At 34.9% G+C, this 18,660-nt stretch overlaps 1 protein-coding gene across 1 annotated transcript in view; it reads right to left on the bottom strand.

The window, feature by feature from the left end:
* Positions 1-18,660, bottom strand: part of TMEFF2 (transmembrane protein with EGF like and two follistatin like domains 2) — a 282,818-nt gene that overhangs the window by 251,223 nt on the left and 12,935 nt on the right. The window contains exon 4 of the mRNA XM_040228897.1: positions 14,151-14,177. Coding sequence (XP_040084831.1) covers positions 14,151-14,177 — 27 coding nt within the window. The remainder of the gene's footprint in view (positions 1-14,150; positions 14,178-18,660) is intronic.

Here is an 18,660-nt window from a genome sequence, read left to right as displayed (position 1 = left end):
TTGGAGCAGAGTTTCCTAAAGTATGCATCCTAAATTACTAATTCCTTTAAAATTTTTAAAATATATTTGTTTAAGAAAAATGATTCATGGTCAGGTGTTGTTTTAAAATACTTTTTAAATAAAATTTAGCAAACTTCTAAACCAAAAGACTTCTTAGCCTTTCCTATGTGACTCAGGTGCCATATCATCCTTATTTCTGCATTCGTATTTTTGTGGAGTATCCTGGGATGCAGGGTTTTCCATGTGAAAACTGGAAAAGTCTTGGGCAAATTGGAGAAAGTTCTTCACCTTATCTGTGACTCTTCAAAACAGGTCAAATTATGCTCCATTGCTCAATATTACTTAATTGGATACCCTCTAGTATAGTAGCATCCTGAGGCATTCAAGTTCTGCCAAACACATTGCAAAAGTGCTGGGCTAAGGGCAGGTTGTCAGATCTCCTACTCAGCAGTCTGGAGCATTGATTTCAACCTTTGTCTTGTCTGGCAAGAACAAGATCTGTTTTTCCTAATGAAATATTCTCTGGCAGCATTAAATACTATTTTAGATGGGTGAGAAAAAATTTGTGTGGGGTGGAGTTAGGAGGAAAATCTTTGTCTGCGTCAACTTTTTCTTGATTTTCTTCTCAAAACATGTATGTGTTGGGGTGTAGAAACTATCGAGGAAGACATGCACTAAATGAGTAAGTACTTGATGTGTTAATATGGAAAGAAATATTAAAGAGTTGGAACATATAAAAAAAATAGTACCACCTACCCAAGTCTGAAGCTATTTAACATTCCACATTTTTTGTCCTTTAGATGGCCACTAAAAACTTTTTTAGACAAAACATTGAACACCACCGCTTTCTCCTTTTTTTCTGACATTTTGCATTGAAAAATTCTTCTCTCTCTTACCAGATTGCTCTCCTATCTTGTTTCTCCAAACTCTCCTTTTTATCCCCTATAAATATCTCCTCTTATATCTGAGTACAGCATTACCATATTGTTCCAGTTTCATTCATGGGGAAAACAGATGAAAAAAAAAAAAAAGAGCATAGGGATGTGGGGAAGAGCTGTGACTCAGAGTTGGTGGAAGAAATAGAATCACTCTTTAGATTTCTTCAGAAATGACATCTCATGGCATTTCTGATGCCTACTCTAAGTAAGTCAAGGGCCATAGTTAGTTACTGGGAGGTGGGAGCATGGCCTCCTTGTTCACACATGCATCAATTAATTGCTATTATAGGAGCTCACATCGCTGCTCTAGCAGTTCATTCATCCACGCATTAATCTCACAAATACTTATCAAGCACCTACTACATGCCAGGCCCACTTCTATGAAATTCTGCTGGTTGGATCTTTACTTTCAGTCTGATGATAGCACAGTGACTTACTTTAAAATCATTTCCTCTAAAATCTTCATGGCATTATATGGAGAAGGCCCTTTCCTCTTCATATACCATTGGATGTTTTGTAAGCTAAACGGTGAAGCTCACGAGTTCTGCTTTCTTATTCCATTTAATGAAGAAATGTGCTAGCTCTGGGCTTCCCTGGTGGCTCAGAGGGTAAAGCGTCTGTCTGCAATGCAGGAGTCTTGGGCTTGATCCCTGGGTTGGGAAAATCCTCTGGAGAAAAAAATGGCAACCCACTCCAGTATTTTTGCCTGGAGAATCCCATGGACAGAGGAGCCTGGTAAGCTACAGTCCATGGGGTTGCAAAGAGTCGGACATGACTGAGCAACTTCACTTTCTTTCTTTTCTAGTTCTAAGAAATTAATATCAAGTGTTTTACTCTTCAGGCAGTATTAGTCTATGGTTAAAGTACATTTTATGTGGGGTAATCATTATAATTCCCTGAAAAGACAGTCTTTTATTTTTCCCCCACTAGTTCAATGTCAAATTAAATGAAGGTACCAAATGGATTTCCAAATGATTTTATTCCCTGGCCAAAGTCATTTGGTATTTTAATAAGTGATTTGGAAGTGGGATAAAGTATTCACAATGGGTAAAATTATCTCAATTACCTGCAAACTAACTAGAATCCTAAAATGACTTCAAATTTTTTTTCTTTGCACACCACTTTTAGGAGAATATGGCAAATCACAAATGAACAAATTGATATTAATAGTATAAGATGCCGTGCACTTCAAAAATAAAGGAAATGCAAAAGGAAAGCCTCTGAGCTAAGCTGGTAGCCTATATTTTTGTTAGGCTTCTCTTGGATTCCCTTGAATTTCCTTAGGTCTTGGATAAACATTTGCTTATTTTTGAAGCTGTTTTAGGCTTGCGAATATCATCTTCTTGTCTTATTCTTGGTGGCATGGATCATTCTCTTACTCTGTTTTTTTTTTTAGCCCTTTTCTATTGAGTTAAAATAATTCTACAGTTATTTTAGCATATGAAACTCTTCACATTTAACTTTTATTTCAGAATTTCAAATAATTTAAACCGTAGCAGCCAAATGTAAATAGAAACATTTCAAATTTTAAGCACACATTTTTTGTTAGTTTTAGAGCCTTAGCTCAGCTGAGCAAAGATTCAATGATATCCTCTTAAGCATATGGCCTTGTGGTCTGCATCTAAGGGTATTAATAATTAGCTGTAAGCACATACATAAAGATGCTACTTCAATGAATCAGATTAGTGATACAAAGTAGAATGGTATTTAGTCCAATCAGCAGATTTATGGCAATCTCCCTATATTATATGATCCTTGATTTAGTTTTAGAAGATGAATACTATTTAGGCAAAAGCATGGGACAGGTTTTAGGAAGAGGGAAGAGCATTAGCAAAGTAAAGAGGTATCAAACCTATTGATGTTGTGTCTCAGTGAACTACTCTCATTGCAAAGGTACAATGGAGTTGTCAGCTCTGAGGTGAAGAAGATTAATGATGAGGATGGTGAGGCAGGTATTGGAACAATTCTGGAGGTCTTTGTACTTCGTACTGGAAAGACTGACTTTTATTCTAAGGATGATGGACATCCACTGTGGGGTTGTAGGCAGGGGAATGATATGCTCAGATAAGTATTTCCTATAAATCATTCTGACTGTGCAAGTAAGAAAAATTTTAGGACAAGACTGGAAAAAGGGAGACAAGTTAGGAGGCATTTTTTCAACATTATAGACAAGAGATGACGAGGGATGAAATAAGGGATTGATGAAGGGTCTGGACACAGAAATCTGAGAGCTATTCACAATAGAAAATTCACAGTGTCCTGATTTATAGGACTGAACTGGGTTTATAACTCTGCCATATTCTATTTCAAAGCAGAGTTTGGTGTAAGGAAGCTCTCTCTTTGTGAAAGGTCAAGGATGTTTTCTGAATCAATGCTTGAATGTGGTTGTTTGGGCAGCATGGGCCTCAAAAGTAGTTAGAACATGAGTTTCCAGAGTATAACCATTTAATATCATCCCACTGTTTAAGATACAGTATAATTACTACCACTAATATCCCTTTTCCTCTAAACTGCTAGTTGTTTCTCTTTAATTATATTTAAAAATAACACCTACTTTCAAAGAGGAGCACATTTAAACTGCTATTATAGTTGTCTTTTGAGTAAGTTAACAAAATCTTCACCATTGTAAATTCTCCAGTCCTTAAGAATTAGATCTCAAACTGCATCAGAAAGCTCCAGGTGTTCAAGAGAAATGATACTGTATGGCTCAACATGTTTCTTTACCAAATGTTCACCACCACCGCTTATATCAGTGTGTCAGAAACTCTACTTGCCAAAGGCCATGGCTTTCTGTTAAGGTTACAGTCTCTGGAGTGTGTCTAAAATGACTCTTACCCCAATTCAATGCTTCCAAGATGATGCAAAAATTCTCATTTTAGCCAGGATCAAATATGCAGAGTACATTAATTCTCTGTAGAGGCTATATTAGAAATGGGTTTCCTCTTAACTGGTTCCACTAATATGGATTTCTGTGTGTGGCCTTCCCCATCAGAAGGTAATCTTAGAACAACCATCCAATCAGTCAAACTATGAAATTAAGGAGTGAGAAAAGCAGCTGGGAAATGAGAGAAAATGGGTAGAAGTTTAAAAGAACTGTATTTATTATTTTATTTAAATAAATATTTAATTAGGAATAGATCCAATTTAAATGATCCATCTGCTAAACAAGTTCTTGGAATCATCCGTTCAACTTTACTTAAAATCCAGTTAATTCTCCTTTTATTCTTCTGAGAGAGAGATCCCAGCAAGTAATACAAAATGAAAGTTATCTTCAGAACCAGTTGACTAACTGAAAGTCACTGGAATAATTCTTCTGGTTTGACTCACTGAGCCAGAATGCTAACATTATTTAAACATATTGTTTTCTATTTATTCCAGGATTTTTTTAAATCCCAAAGCTATAACAAGTGTGTAATTTACCAGAGAAAATGAAATTGCTCTTTGTTAAGTACACATTGCAAATCATATGCTACGATACATATTGTACATCTAGTACACTAAAAAAATGCTATATTTTCAAATCCAAATTTGAAACAAAAGTCAATGCAATTTGGCATGCACTGCAGCATGCAGAGAGATTCCTATGTATTAAATACTGTCTGCTAATGCCTGAAATGTTCTGCTTGCTTACAAGCATCAAAACAAGAGAAGGACATCTTAAATAAAACACTAAATATGAAAATACCCTAAGAGAAAAAAAAATTGATTCGACTACTGCACAATATCTACAGTAGGATATCTACTTAAAAGACCACAAACAACGTCTTTTGGGTGGGTAGCAGATTGGTACATCTGGAATAGACAAGAGACATTGTGGAGAATATATCACAGACTCCTGAACATTGACAAGCAGGTAAAAGAAATGTTATCTTTTTTCTTCTTTAAATATTTTCATTCTTTTAAAAAAATATTTGTTTACTTATTTGGCATGCAGGGTCTTTTTCAACTGTGGCATATGGGATCTAGTTCCCTGACCAAGGACCCAACCTCGGTCTTCTGCATTGGGAGCAAAGAGCCTAAGTCATTGGTCTACCAGGCAAGTCCCATCTTTTTTCTTTTAATTACAGTAGTCTTTCCTTCTTCCCTTACTTCAACACATTGCACTTTCAACACACATCTGGTAAAATCACTAGTCAGATCAGAACATTTTCTTTGCTGTAGACCCGCGATGGCTTCCAACTCACTCACAGGAAGAGTTAAACCCCTCAAGAGGGTCTGTAGGCTCACCTCCATCTCTCTTCCTTATCTCCAAGCATCCTCTCACTCACTTCAGTCCAACTAACATCTGAGACCTTCTGGGGTTATGCACCTTCAGAGCTTTTGCATTGCAGTTCTCCTAGAATGCCCTTCTCTTGCTTATTTGCAAGCCTCGATCCTGACCCTTCGCTTCCTTATCTTTGTCCACACGTTTCTGATGACTTCAAATCCATTAGCCACTTTCTACCTTTGCTTATCTCAGTTTTCCCTCCTGCATACCATTTGACAATCTATATATTTTTCTTATTTGTTTGTTTACTGTTTGGCTCTTTTCACAAGAAATAAGTTCTGCAAGAGCAGGGATTCTGTTTTGTTCCTTGTTTTAAATGTTACAGATTGTAGAGAAGGCCATGATGCAATGTGCATACCTGCCCCTTCTCTGCTGGGAATGTTGTATGCAGACAGGTCACAGCAGAGTCCCTCTCCAGGTCTAGCCTGCAGTTAAAAAGAGCCACCTGGTCCGAGGTAACACTCCCTTGGGGTTCACCCACATCAACAGTGATCAATGGTGCGATGTGAAGGCCCAGCCCCATCAACCCAATGTTAAGTACAACTCAGAGGGGCCATGCCATGTTGAGAGCTCCTACGGCGCCTGCTGTGACTTTTTAAACCTGCACCAGTCTTACTCCCTCCGCCCAGCCCTACATCCTTCTTTCCTGCCTACGCTGATCCTGAAAGCCCTACTCAAATGTACAAATCTAACCTCAGATTCTACTTCTTGGGAAACCCTGCAAGGATCATGGATGAAGAAACTAAAATAGATTGTGTAAGCAACCTGTCTGTGGCCGCATAGCTAGTAAGTGGTGGAATGGGGACCAAATCCACAGAGTACACTTCCTGCAACCACTTACACAATCATATTTTTTCCCCCAAGTTAAAGTATAACAAATACCTTAGAGTGAATACTTCAAAAAGGAATAGGACCAGGGATGGGGTGATGAAGGAAAAACTAATAGAGAAGAATAGATGGAAAACCATTATAGATTGATGAGTATGATTGACTTGATGATACATAAATCCATAGGGGTTTGAGGACTACTTTGAATAGAATGGGCTTCCCTTGTGGCTCAGATGGTAGAGAATCTGCCAGCAATGCAGGAAAATGGATTCAATCCCTGGGTTGAGAAGATCCCCTGGAGAAGGGACTGGCTACCTGCTTCAGTATTCTTGCCTGAAGAATTCCATGGACAGAGGAACCTGGAGGGCTAAAGTTCACAGAGTTGCAAAGAGTCAGACACAACTGAATGACTAACTTAACACTTTGAATAGAATAGATGGTTTCAGAAATAAAAATGAGAGTAAGAAGGGGGGAAGGAGGAGAGATAATAAAATTTCATATGATTGTTGATAAGATTTATATAAACGGAATATGGGGTCTGTTGGATATAGGTGTTGCAAACAGCTACTGCAAGAGGTAGGGTACTTTGTAGACTATAGTTTCCTTCCTTCTTGAAATTCAAGGACTGGTTTAGTTAACATAATGTACTGTTGCCGGCATTGTGGGTAAAATGCTATTTTTTTTTTCCTGATTATCTTCCACATATCCAAAGGTTGCTATTGTGATTAAATGAATTAGTGCTTTTTATAAACCACGGGGCATTTTACAAACAATTATACTTGAGTTAGGTATCCTTATGGATTTATCTAATTCATGCTCTGGCATCCAGTAGAACTATAATAAAGTATTTCCATCTACTTTAAAAGAATCTCTTTCTAAAAGTTCAAATCCCCTTAGAAAAACTTTGCAATGCTTAGCATCTTAATGAAAATTCTTCCTTGTGAGTATACCGAATCCATCATATTGTGAATTCCAATGCTTAGCATCTTAATGAAAATTCTTCCTTGTGAGTATACCGAATCCATCATATTGTGAATTCCTCCCATTTCTTCTTTTTGGGATTTCTACAGAGGCAACTGACTACCATTGTAATCTTAATTATTTACTGTCTTGATCACCCGTTGGATCATAGAAAATGCAAGAGAGTTCCAGAAAAATACCTACTTCTGCTTCATTGACTATGCTACACTCTTTGACTGTGTGGATCACATCAAACTGTGGAAAATTCTTACAGAGATGGGAATACCAGACCACCTTACCTGCTTCCTGAGAAATCTGTATGCAAGTCAAGAAGCAATAATTAGAACTGGACATGGAACAACAAATGTTGCAAATTGGAAAGGAGTATGTCAAGGCTGTATACTGTCATCCTGCTTATTTAGCTTCTATGCAGAGTACATCATGTGAAATGCCTGGCTGAATGAAGCACAAGCTGAAATCAAAATTGCCAGGAAAAATATCAATAACCTCAGATATGCAGATGACACCACCTTTATGGCAGAAAACAAAGAGGAACTAAAGTGTCTCTTGATGAAAGTGAAAGAGGAGAGTGCAAAAGTTGGCTTAAAGCTCAACATTCAGAAAACAAAGATCATGGCATCTGGTCCCATCACTTCATGGCAATAGATGGGGAAAGAATGAAAACAGTGAGAGACTTTATTTTCTTGGGCTCCAAAATCACTGCAGATGGTGACTGCAGCCATGAAATTAAAAGACACTTGCTCCTTGGAAGAAAAGCTATGACCAACCTAGACAGCATAGTAAAAAGCAGAGACATTACTTTGTTGACAAAGGTCCATCTAGTCAATGCTATGTCTTTTCCAGTAATCATTACGGACGTGAGAGTTGAATCACAAAGAAAGCTGAGTGCTGAAGAATGAATGCTTTTGAACTGTGGTGTTGGAGAAGACTCTTGAGATTTTCTTGGACTGCAAGGAGATCCAACCAGTCCATCCTAAAGGAAATCAGTCCTGAATATTCATTGGAAGGACTGATGCTAAAGCTGAAGCACCAATATTTGGCCACCTGATGCGAAGATTTAACTCATTGGAAAAGACTCTCATGCTGGGAAGGGTTGAAGGCAGGAAGAGAAGGGGTTGACAGAGGATGAGATGGTTGGGTGGCATTACTGACTGGATGGACATGAGTTTGAGTAAACTCAGGGAGGTGGTGATGGACAGGGAAGCCTGGCGTGCTGCAGTCCATGGGGTCACAAACAGTTGGACGCGACTGAGCAAGTGAACTGAATTGAACTGACTGTTTTGAATTTTTAAAACACTGTTCCCTATTTCTTACCTGTCATATAGAACTGCAGTTCCTCCAATACCAAAACTATGATTTCACTCCCCTTCAAAGTGCAAAGCTAGCTATCTCTTCTAAATACTGAAAACTGTGATTGGATTTGTAGAGTTGTTATTATCTCAGCATCAATATTTTAGACTATGAACTTAAAACTTACTAATTCAAAGATCCAAATTTCAATTAAACCCTTCAGAGAAATTATATTTTTAAATGGGAAAAAAGAACGAAGTTAATATAAATTCTTTTCATTTCATTTTTTGGAATCCAAAGTCCTTTGCATTAGTTTATTATAATTATCTTTTCCTATAAGCAGATACTATTCTCCTTTACCAATAAAAGAAATGACTCTCCAAGGAGTTTGCAAGTAAACTCAAATAGGCATCCTTTAAGCCAATTAAAAATTTAGAATACAAATCTGATTCTTAGCCCAAAGCCATGTCTATCAAACTGTACATAATGATTACATTTACTTTCCTAGATACAGTTTTTAGAAATCCATATAAGTGATTCAGAAAAAGAAAATGTTTGTGGTATCCATTTCATATCCCCAAGCAATCTTCTCTGGAAATTCAGTCAATTATTATCATTCTACTAAAAAAAAAGTTATTTTTATTTTTAAGATGGTAGTCATGTGTGAAGGTATGTTGGTAACAAAGTTTTGTTCTCCCTTTTCATTTTCCATCATTCTCACTTTGTTTTCCTCCTTTTGTTTGCTTGTTTGTTTTTTCATTTTCGTTATCCACTATCTTCATTCATCCTACCTCTATTTCATCACTCCATCACAATATTGGTTTTCTTTGAGCTATAGAGGAAGCAAAATGGATTCTACTCCATGAAAACCTGAGATATATTTCATCTGTGGTTCAGATGTCTATAAACTCATCTCCAGGCAGAACAACAGCTCTAAGGTGTAGAACATCAAAAGCAAGAGCAGTTTCTGCTTCCTCCTTGTATGTATTGCCATGGAAAAATCTCAAACTTTGTGTACAGGGTAGAATTTTTAAATTAATCACTATTCCAGATGAGGTTGCTGACATTTGATGCCTGTCAGACTTTGGCTGTAATGTGTACCCAGTGGAGAAAACACATGGCGAGGCACATTGTTTTTGCCAGAACTTGACTATGACAATAAGGTGGAGAGGTACAGACTGAGATCAAAAAAGGGAACTGGTATAGCAACGTGGTAGAAAAAATTACTTAATCTGATATAAGAATATTTTGTGCAATGAACATTCAGTTCCTTGTTATTTACAGTATACTTAACATTTTATTTCTACAGGAGATTATTTCTATTTTGATAATTAGAATCATAATTTTCCCATTGCTTGCTAAGAAAAGAATTTACATGTAAATCTCCTTGAATATAAAGAACTATGTCATATTCAGCTTTAGAACTCCAGAAACCTTGTCATGGTCCCCAGCTGATAGGAGGCTTGTTCAATTCAGTGTAATTCATGAATATCATCAAATCCACATTAGAAATCTAAGAATTTTTTAAAAATAAATTTTCAGTTCTCAAACTTGTTACAACACTGTTTTCTGGTTTTTAGCAATCTACATGATCAGAAACAGCCTAGGGTCTACAGTTTGTTGCAATGTAAATATTTCTTGTTCTAGCCAAAGTATATACAAAATAAATGGCTTAATTTTGTACATCCAAGAAAAATTATACAAAGATAATCTGCATAAGACAATTTGGCATTAAATAAAACACAGCATAACTGATTTTGTGCATTAAAGTAATCATAATAGCCATTATTTGGATTATTAAAACAAAAATCAGACTTTATACAACTAATGCATATAAATTTAATTTGGTATGTTGCTGTACATATCTGACATTAATCTCTTGATTAAATTATTAAAGAATTCTCTTAAAAGTATATAATTGTATAAGTTGTATGAAGCCCCAGGGCTTCATTTTATCTCATGAATTAAAAATATACCCATTGCATCTATGTTGTATATCTTAGAGACATTTTGTTTCTATAGACATTATCATACAACTTCCCATAAGATGTTATTAAAATTTAATCATGAATTCTTCCATACTTTTAGCAGTATAATAGGTTTATTATTCTTTTAATAGTTAAAATATAATTTTTATTTTACAGGGCTTGTTTTTGTTTTTAGGAATCTGTCAGAAGTCTAGTTAATCCAGAAATATATGTTAAGCTTAATGGAAAATATTCATGGTCTTATCTTATAATATGACTGAAAGATTGTGAAATAAAAGCAGGTGTTAAAAATTATCCCTTAACCACCCACACAGCCCTAGATTCTTTCACACTGCAGTGTTTGGTGCTTAAGGAAGTCTGTGGGTGGAGAAGATGTTATTATCCCTCCTACACACACCAGTTTTCTTATTTACAACACTATCTCCATATATATAAGTACTTGAAACACCAACCCCTTTCTTTTTACTACTTTTTGAAATTCTTTGGAATTTTGTCCACACTCTAGTACATATTACCTTTCTATCAGATACATATATAGCTAATTATAGTTTAACCTGAATTATTTTTTTTAAGTATGAGTCTATCCAAAAGGTTGATGAAGATACCTTTTCAACTAAACATTTTTGCTTGAAAACAGAGTAATTCCATAAACAACTGGTCTTTCACTCAAATTCTTTATATTAATGTTCTCTTAATAAAAAAATAGATTAATAAAGATAGTTAAACCTTCTATAAAACATACAAAAACAAGTTAGCATAAATTTTATGAAACATTTAGATCCCTTTTATACTGTAAAAATGTTTCCTCAAGTGCAATAAATGATAGATACACCCTTGTGCAAAGAAGTTAAACTTAATTTTAAAAATCAGGTCTAATATTCAATGCTAATATTTATTTGTTTAAGAATGTAGGACAGGGGCCTTCCTGGTGGCTCAGAGGTTAAAGCGTCTGCCTGCAATGAGGGAGACCTGGGTTCAATCCCTGGGTTGGGAAGATCCCCTGGAGAAGGATGTGGCAACCCACTCCAGTATTCTTGCCTGGAGAATCCCATGGACGGTGGAGCCTTGTGGGCTACAGTCCACGGGGTCGCAAAGAGTCAGACATGACTGAGTGACTTCACTTTTCACTTAAGAATGTAGGACAATCTAAAAAAGTAAAACCTTATGTATTTATAAAGTTTTTGGATTTGGATTTGATTTATCCATATCATTTATGATAGTCACACATATGTGTTTTCCAAATAAAATTGTTCACTTCACTATTCAGATCAATGCACTACATTTGGGAAGTATATTAACTTTTGTTAAAAGAAATTAGAAAAATAACCATTAACTATCCAAAGTGCTTGCAAAGATGCCTTGATTATTAACCAAATACACGTTATTGAGAATATATCCTATAGAGACTAGTTAGGACAATCACTAACTAGGACTGTTGGATTAACCAAACAATAATAGGTAATTCAATCACTTCTGGTTAATTCAAAGGGAACTGGCTCTTCTAGATATCTTGGTAACAGGAACTCGGTCAGAATACGGAGCAAGTCTATCCTTTATATAGCAGAGGTAGCAAATCAAATATATTTTCCATATAATCCAATCGATATGTGAACTAGAATTGTGCAGGTCACTCTAAACTATGCTTTTAGGTTCTTGTTATTAAGCTTTCTATCATTTTGTACTAAAGTTAAAAAAATATGGAAAATTAAAACCATTAGTATTTCAGAGCAAAGAACACATGGACTAGAAAAAATAAATTCAGCAAAAACAAAACAAAACAAAAATTATTGAGTCTCTGACTAAAAATAAAAGAAACAGCTAGGAGTAAATACTCATTTACCACAACTTTCAGAAAAACAACTCTTTATAAAGAATACAGCTCAGAATTAAATTATTTTCTTCCTAAAGCAATTATCTCTTAAGAAGTTGTTTTGTTTATTTTTCCTCCAAGTTAATATAAAGCACATATAATTAAAAGGAAGAGAAATTTTTTAAAAGGAGAAAAAAACAAAGGAATATAGTCTGCAACAAATATATGAAATTTAAGTTATAAATGTCTTCTTTATGAAATTAAAGTGAATTCCTTTAAAAAAATCACCTTATACAGATCACAGGAAAAAATAATGAACCTAATATTTCAGTCTAGCATTCAACAAGGAAGAGTGAGGTTGACTTTACTGTCAATTGCATGTGTTAAATACAATGAAGGAAAATCTGGCAACTAGTTATCTGATACACCCACTACACCTTATTATTGAAAAAATGATGATGTATGACATGAGGAAAAGACTCAACTAGAAAAAGGTATACCATGGTGCTTTAACAAAAGAAGCAATGAAGATAATTCTGTGTTTTGTTTTTAAAGATGCCAAAAAATTAATAAGATGTGTGAAGAGTGGAACAGTTGAAACAATACAATATCTTTCAAATTAAGTAGTCTACATGTAAAACTAAATAGCCAGGAAATTTTTCATAGAACTGCTCCTTTCCAAAATTGACATTTTAACAAACTGATGGATTTCTTAGTATTCTGATAGTGAAATATCTACTCAAAAAACCTTTTTCCTTTTTCTCTTTAAAGTTTGCTTGATCTTAGAAGCTGATCTTTCCAAAACTTGCAGGGAAGCTTTCTTAGGAATATTATATTCATTAGCCAGAGGAAAAAATAATTTCTTAGAAACAGTAAGATTATCTTAACATCAAATGACTGTCTAATGTCATGTGATATGGAAATAAATTTATAGTCTCATGGTACTGAACTGTGACTCCTATTCAATTTCAGTCTTTATGAAAAAAAACTGTGCTCCAATATGCTGCTCTAATTTTATTCTCTGGGTGTTGCTTATTTGAACTAGTTAAGCCTTTGACTTGATAAATCTCTAACTTGTTGCCCAAACCAGATAAGGTAAGCAGTAGAATTTGACTTTCTGACTCCAACACCTTCTGTCCTCATCTTTTATCAAATTCTTCATTAAAAACTAAAGTTTAATAGAAACATGCATTTAATCATTTTATATAACTTAAGCAAGGTTCTGAGAGAATGTTTATGTTTTTATTCATTCTCTTTTCAGTATTCTTGTTGAAATTATATTTAGTTGTTTCTATTTTTTCTTGTTGTAAATAAAGATAGCATTTTGTTTGAATTTCAACTAGAAAAGCATTTTGGGAAATTTACAATGAAGGTTCAATCCATAAGTAAAATCTTATTTGGCAGTAAGTATATCATATAAATTTTTGAAAGTTTCTGCCTATCTCTTATATACTTCTTTAAACACACAACTAAATCATGAAAACATATATCTTGTGTTAGTAAAAATAACTATAGATTAATTTAATCAAAGAAGTAAAGACACTATCTTATTTTCACTGGCTTAAATTTATCTTTTTTATTTTTCTTTAATGAACTAAAGCTCCTTCAGTTTCAAACTATTAATTTGATCATTATGTTCCTGTTTACATAATAGCTATGTATATATTAGTATCAATATTTTGTAATTATGTATTTTTAGAAAAACAATATTTAAATGATTTTCTATGAGTTTTCTGTCCTGCCAAATATGCTTGGAGGCTTATTCTGAAGTTCTGTTATGCAGGTTTATCTCAAAGTTAATTCAAACACAAATATATAAATGAATAGGAATATTAGATGGAAAAAGTTCTTAAGTATGATTCATAAATATATCAAATAATTTATATGGTATATACATTTATTTAATAAGGAATGATTTTTAGTTTTCCCTTTCCTAAAATGCAAAATGTGAATTTGTCTTAGATATATGTAATGACAAATACATAAGTAAATATCCACGAGTAACATCCACATATTAATCTTTCAATATATAAAAAGGCAACTCCTACCTCCATCTCCAGATCCTGATCCTGCATCTGGGAGGAAAAAAGGAAGTAATTTGTTTTAGCTTAAAAAACATATTCAAAGAATATTTATGAACTTTTAAATTAAATCCAAAATAAATTTAAAATAAATACTTTCTCCATTATATATTAATATAATTGAAAAATCACTAATATTTAATTTGAAAAACATTCATATCAATGTAATTTAATATCTATAATATAGCTTATAAAATAAATTCTCTATTATTTGCATCTTAAATTTCATGAACAATGTATTATCCAGCTTTGGAATTAATTTTCAAACTTGACTATGTAAAAATTTTCATTTTTATTTTAGTCAAGATGAATATGGTGCCATTAACAAAAAAATTAAAAACAAGATGCTTATAACAATCAGTGAGATTTAGAAATTAAGTAGTCTAAGACTTGTGGCGAATACTCATAGTTAAGGCTTATATTCTTGTACATTGCATTACAAAGGAAAAAACAGTTTAAAGATGAATATCTTTTTATATAAGAGCTAATATGTTTCCAAATACCACAACTCTGGAAGAGTCTATCTGTATAAACAGCATCTACTGTTTTTGAAATTCAAAAGGGTGAGCTTCAGGTTTGCGTTTGTGATTAAAATTGGCTATACCCTAGGTGATGTTGGCAGAGAAGACAATAACCTCTCTCTGCCTTCCTTTTCCTCCAGTCCTTTCCCCTCCCTCTCACATAACTACAACTTGGGAAAGTTGTCAATTTCTGACAACTCATTTCCCAGAAACACTCAGTTTCTTCAGTTCAGTTCAGTTCAGTCACTCAGTTGTGTCTGACTCTTTGCGAATCGCAGCACGCCAAGCCTCCCTGTCCATCACCAACTCCTGGAGTTCACTCAGACTCATGTCCATTGAGTCTGTGATACCATCCAGCCATCTCATCCTCTGTCGCCCCCTTCTCCTCCTGCCCCCAATCCCTCCAAGCATCAGAGTTTTTTCCAGTGAGTCAACTCTTCACATGAGGTGGCCAAAGTTTTGGAGTTTCAGCTTCAGCATCAGTCCTTCCAATGAACACCCAGGACTGATCTCCTTTAGGATGGACTGGTTAGTTGGAGTCAAAACCATTGAGTCTCCATTTGCTTCTACCTGTTAAGTGGAGACATCACCTTCCTTCTGCCTCCCCCCACTTCCTTCCATTCTAAATACATTTGGCTATGTATTTTTAATGTTAATAATGGGAAATAAGACTAATATTGGTATATTAATACTGGTATTCTTTGTCTGACTGGCCTTCATTTTACATTGAATTCTCAGCCAGAATTCAAGAGCCATATCAAATGCCATGTCTATGAATTTGTGTTTGTTGTTTTAGACCAATTAAAATAAAATACTACTTGTTTGCCTCGATGGCACTTTATTGAAAAGCACTCATAGAAAGAGGCATGATGTATGAAAATCTATAGAAGACTGACACAGGAAGAATGAATGCCTTGCTAATAATTCTCCTTGTCATTATGTTAGACATTAGCACTGTCATGAAGGAGCAGCTGCTTTGAATTGTCAGCCTTGGTGGATATCCAGACTAACATATTCGTAAGATTTAACATTTTATTAAATCAAAGCCTCACGTCATTAACTGCTTACATGACTAAGGAGAAAGTCTTTGGGTCAGGCTATCCTTCCCTTAAAGGCAAGTTAATTGGTAAAAAAAATTTCATAATTAAAACCACTCTTGGTAAATGTAGACTCAAATAAGGATTCTAATTATTCAATTTGACTGGTTTAAGAGAACAGAGGGAAAAAGGCTGATGCATTCATCTCAACAGCAGGAAAATAGTCCTGTCAACTGAACTGAGTCCTATGTCACAGAGCAATCACTTTTGGACGGAACAGTGCTTGAATGGTTAAAGTTGGTAAAGTCTACTTTTTGTATCTTTTCACAGCTAGAATTTTAACTGACTTTATTTGAATTAATTTGAAAGCCTAACTTATAAAATTACTTATAAAATCATCGGAAGTTAATAACAGGTTGTATTATTGTAGCATTTATACATTCTACCTTTGTTTTAGTTGCATGTATATAGCTTCTTATTCCTTTCCACTAAGAGTGTAAACATCTTTAAATCAAGAACCATGTCTTACTCAGCTCCCTACATTTATATAATACACCTAAGAGGAAATGCATAAAAGCTTATGGATTCCAAACTCCAAACATACTAATTGGATAACATTAGGAATATTATTCAACCATTCTAAGCTTATTGGTCCTCTAATCAATGGGTAATGTCTATCCTACTGGACTATTGTGAGGATAACTGCACAATGGCACATTTTAAATGGTTATCACTGTGTCTGGAACATACTAATTAAAATTTTGAGTGAACATCTTACCTATTCATCTATATGTTTTCCATTAAATACATATAGCTGGAGAAAATCAAGAAAAATGGCAGTAGTATTTTGGCTTGTATTACCTATCTATGTTTCTAAAAATTCAAAGGGCATGATCCTTAAGAACATTTGTGTTTGATTTGAGCCAAATTAAGTAGCTAGTGAAGACAGAGGAATAGACAAAAAAAAATGGTCACTTAAGTCATGGCCTTAAGTGAAGTCAAGTGGGCCTTAGGAAACTTTACTACAAACAAAGCTAGTGAAGGTGATGGAATTCCAGCTGAGCTATTTCAAATCCTAAAAGATGATGCTGTTAGAGTGCTGCATTCAATATGTCAGTAAATTTGCAAAACTCAGCAATGGCTAGAGGACTGGAACAGGTCAGTTTTCAATCTAACCCCAAAGAAAGGCAATTCTAAATAATGCTCAAACTATCATACAATTGCATTCATTTCACAGGCTAGCAAAGTAATGCTCAAAATCCTTCAAGTTAGGCTCCAACAGTACGTGAACCAAGAACTTCAGATGTTCAAGCTGGTTTTAGAAAAGGCAGAGGAACCAGAGGTCAAATTGCCAACATCTGCTGGATCATAGAAAAAGCAAGGGGATTCCAGAAAAAACATCTACTTCTGCTTCACAGACTACACTAAAGCCTTTGACTATGTGGATCACAACAAACTGAAATATTCTTCAAGAGATGGGAATACGAGACCACTTACTTGCCTCCTGTGAAACCTGTACGCAGGTCAAAAAGCAACAGCTAAAACTGGACATGGAACAATAAACTGGTTCCAAACTGGGAAAGGGGTATGTCAAAGCTGTATATTGTCAGTTTGCAAAGTGTATTATGTGAAATGCCAGGTTAGATGACTCACAAGCTGGAACCAAGATTGCCAGGAGAAATACCAATAACCTCAGATAAATAGATGATACCACTCTAATGGCAGAAAGTGAAGAGGAACTAAAGAGCCTCTTCATGAAAGTATAAGAGGAGAGTGAAAAAGCTGGCTTAAAACTCATCATTTAAAAAAAAAAAAACTAAGATCATGGCACCCCGTCCTATCACTTCATGACAAATAGATGGGGAAACAATGGAAACAGTGACAGACTTTATCTTCTTGGGCTCCAAATTTACTGCATATGATGAATGCATCCACAAAATTAAAAGATGCTTGCTCCTTGGAAGAAAAGCTATGACAAACCTAGACAGTGTATTAAAAAGCAGAAACATCACTCTGCCAATAAAAGTTCATATAGTCAAAGTGATGATTTTTCCAGTAGTCATTTACAGATGTGCGAGTTGGACCATAAAGCAAGCTGAGTGCCAAAGAATTGATGCTTTCAAACTGTAATGCTGGAGAGGATTCTTGAGAGTCACGTGGATAGCAAGAAGATCCAACCAGTCAATCCTAAGGAAATCAGTCCTGAATATTCATTGGAAAGACTGATGTTAAAGCTCAAGCTCCAATACTTTGGCCACCTGATGTGAAGGGCTGACTCATTGGAAAAGACTCTAATGCTGAAAAGATTTAGGGCAAAGAAGAGAAGGGGATTGACAGAGGATGAGATGGTTCCCTGGTATCACTGACTCAATGGACACTGAGTCTGAGCATCTTCTGGGAGATAGTGAAGGAGAGCGAAGCCTGGAATGCTGCAGTCCATGGGGTCACAAAGAATCAGACAGGACTCAGCAAGTAAATAATAACAACAAGTCAAGGCATCATTATAAAATCCTGATGGGAAGCTTTAATAGTTCTTTGCTATAAAATGATTCATCTTGGCAAATCAGAGACAAGTAGCCTACTAAAGCCTTATTAGTGAAAGAGAAACCTAAGAAAAGAAGCCATGTTATTGGACCTCAATCTAGACTCTTGGTCAAAACATTTCTTATAAGGCAAAAAAGAGAAACTGATAGTGAGGGTATTGAGCAGACTGCTCAATAGGAAATCATTTTCCAGATAAATGATTTTTAAATTCAACATAATGTAATAAAGTTATTTTTAATATAAGTTTTATGTTTATATTTTTATATTTTAGTATCAATATAAATCTACTACTGCCTTTTATTCTTAGAAACCACAACTTGCCATCTCCATTCAATGTCAAACAGCATTAAAAACTGCAAAATCTATGAAGAAAAT

This window comes from Oryx dammah, unplaced genomic scaffold (genome assembly GCF_014754425.2).
Source record: "Oryx dammah isolate SB20612 unplaced genomic scaffold, SCBI_Odam_1.1 HiC_scaffold_27, whole genome shotgun sequence".
In the NCBI taxonomy this organism is placed as follows: domain Eukaryota; kingdom Metazoa; phylum Chordata; class Mammalia; order Artiodactyla; family Bovidae; genus Oryx; species Oryx dammah.
This window is presented reverse-complemented; position numbering and strand designations above follow the sequence as displayed.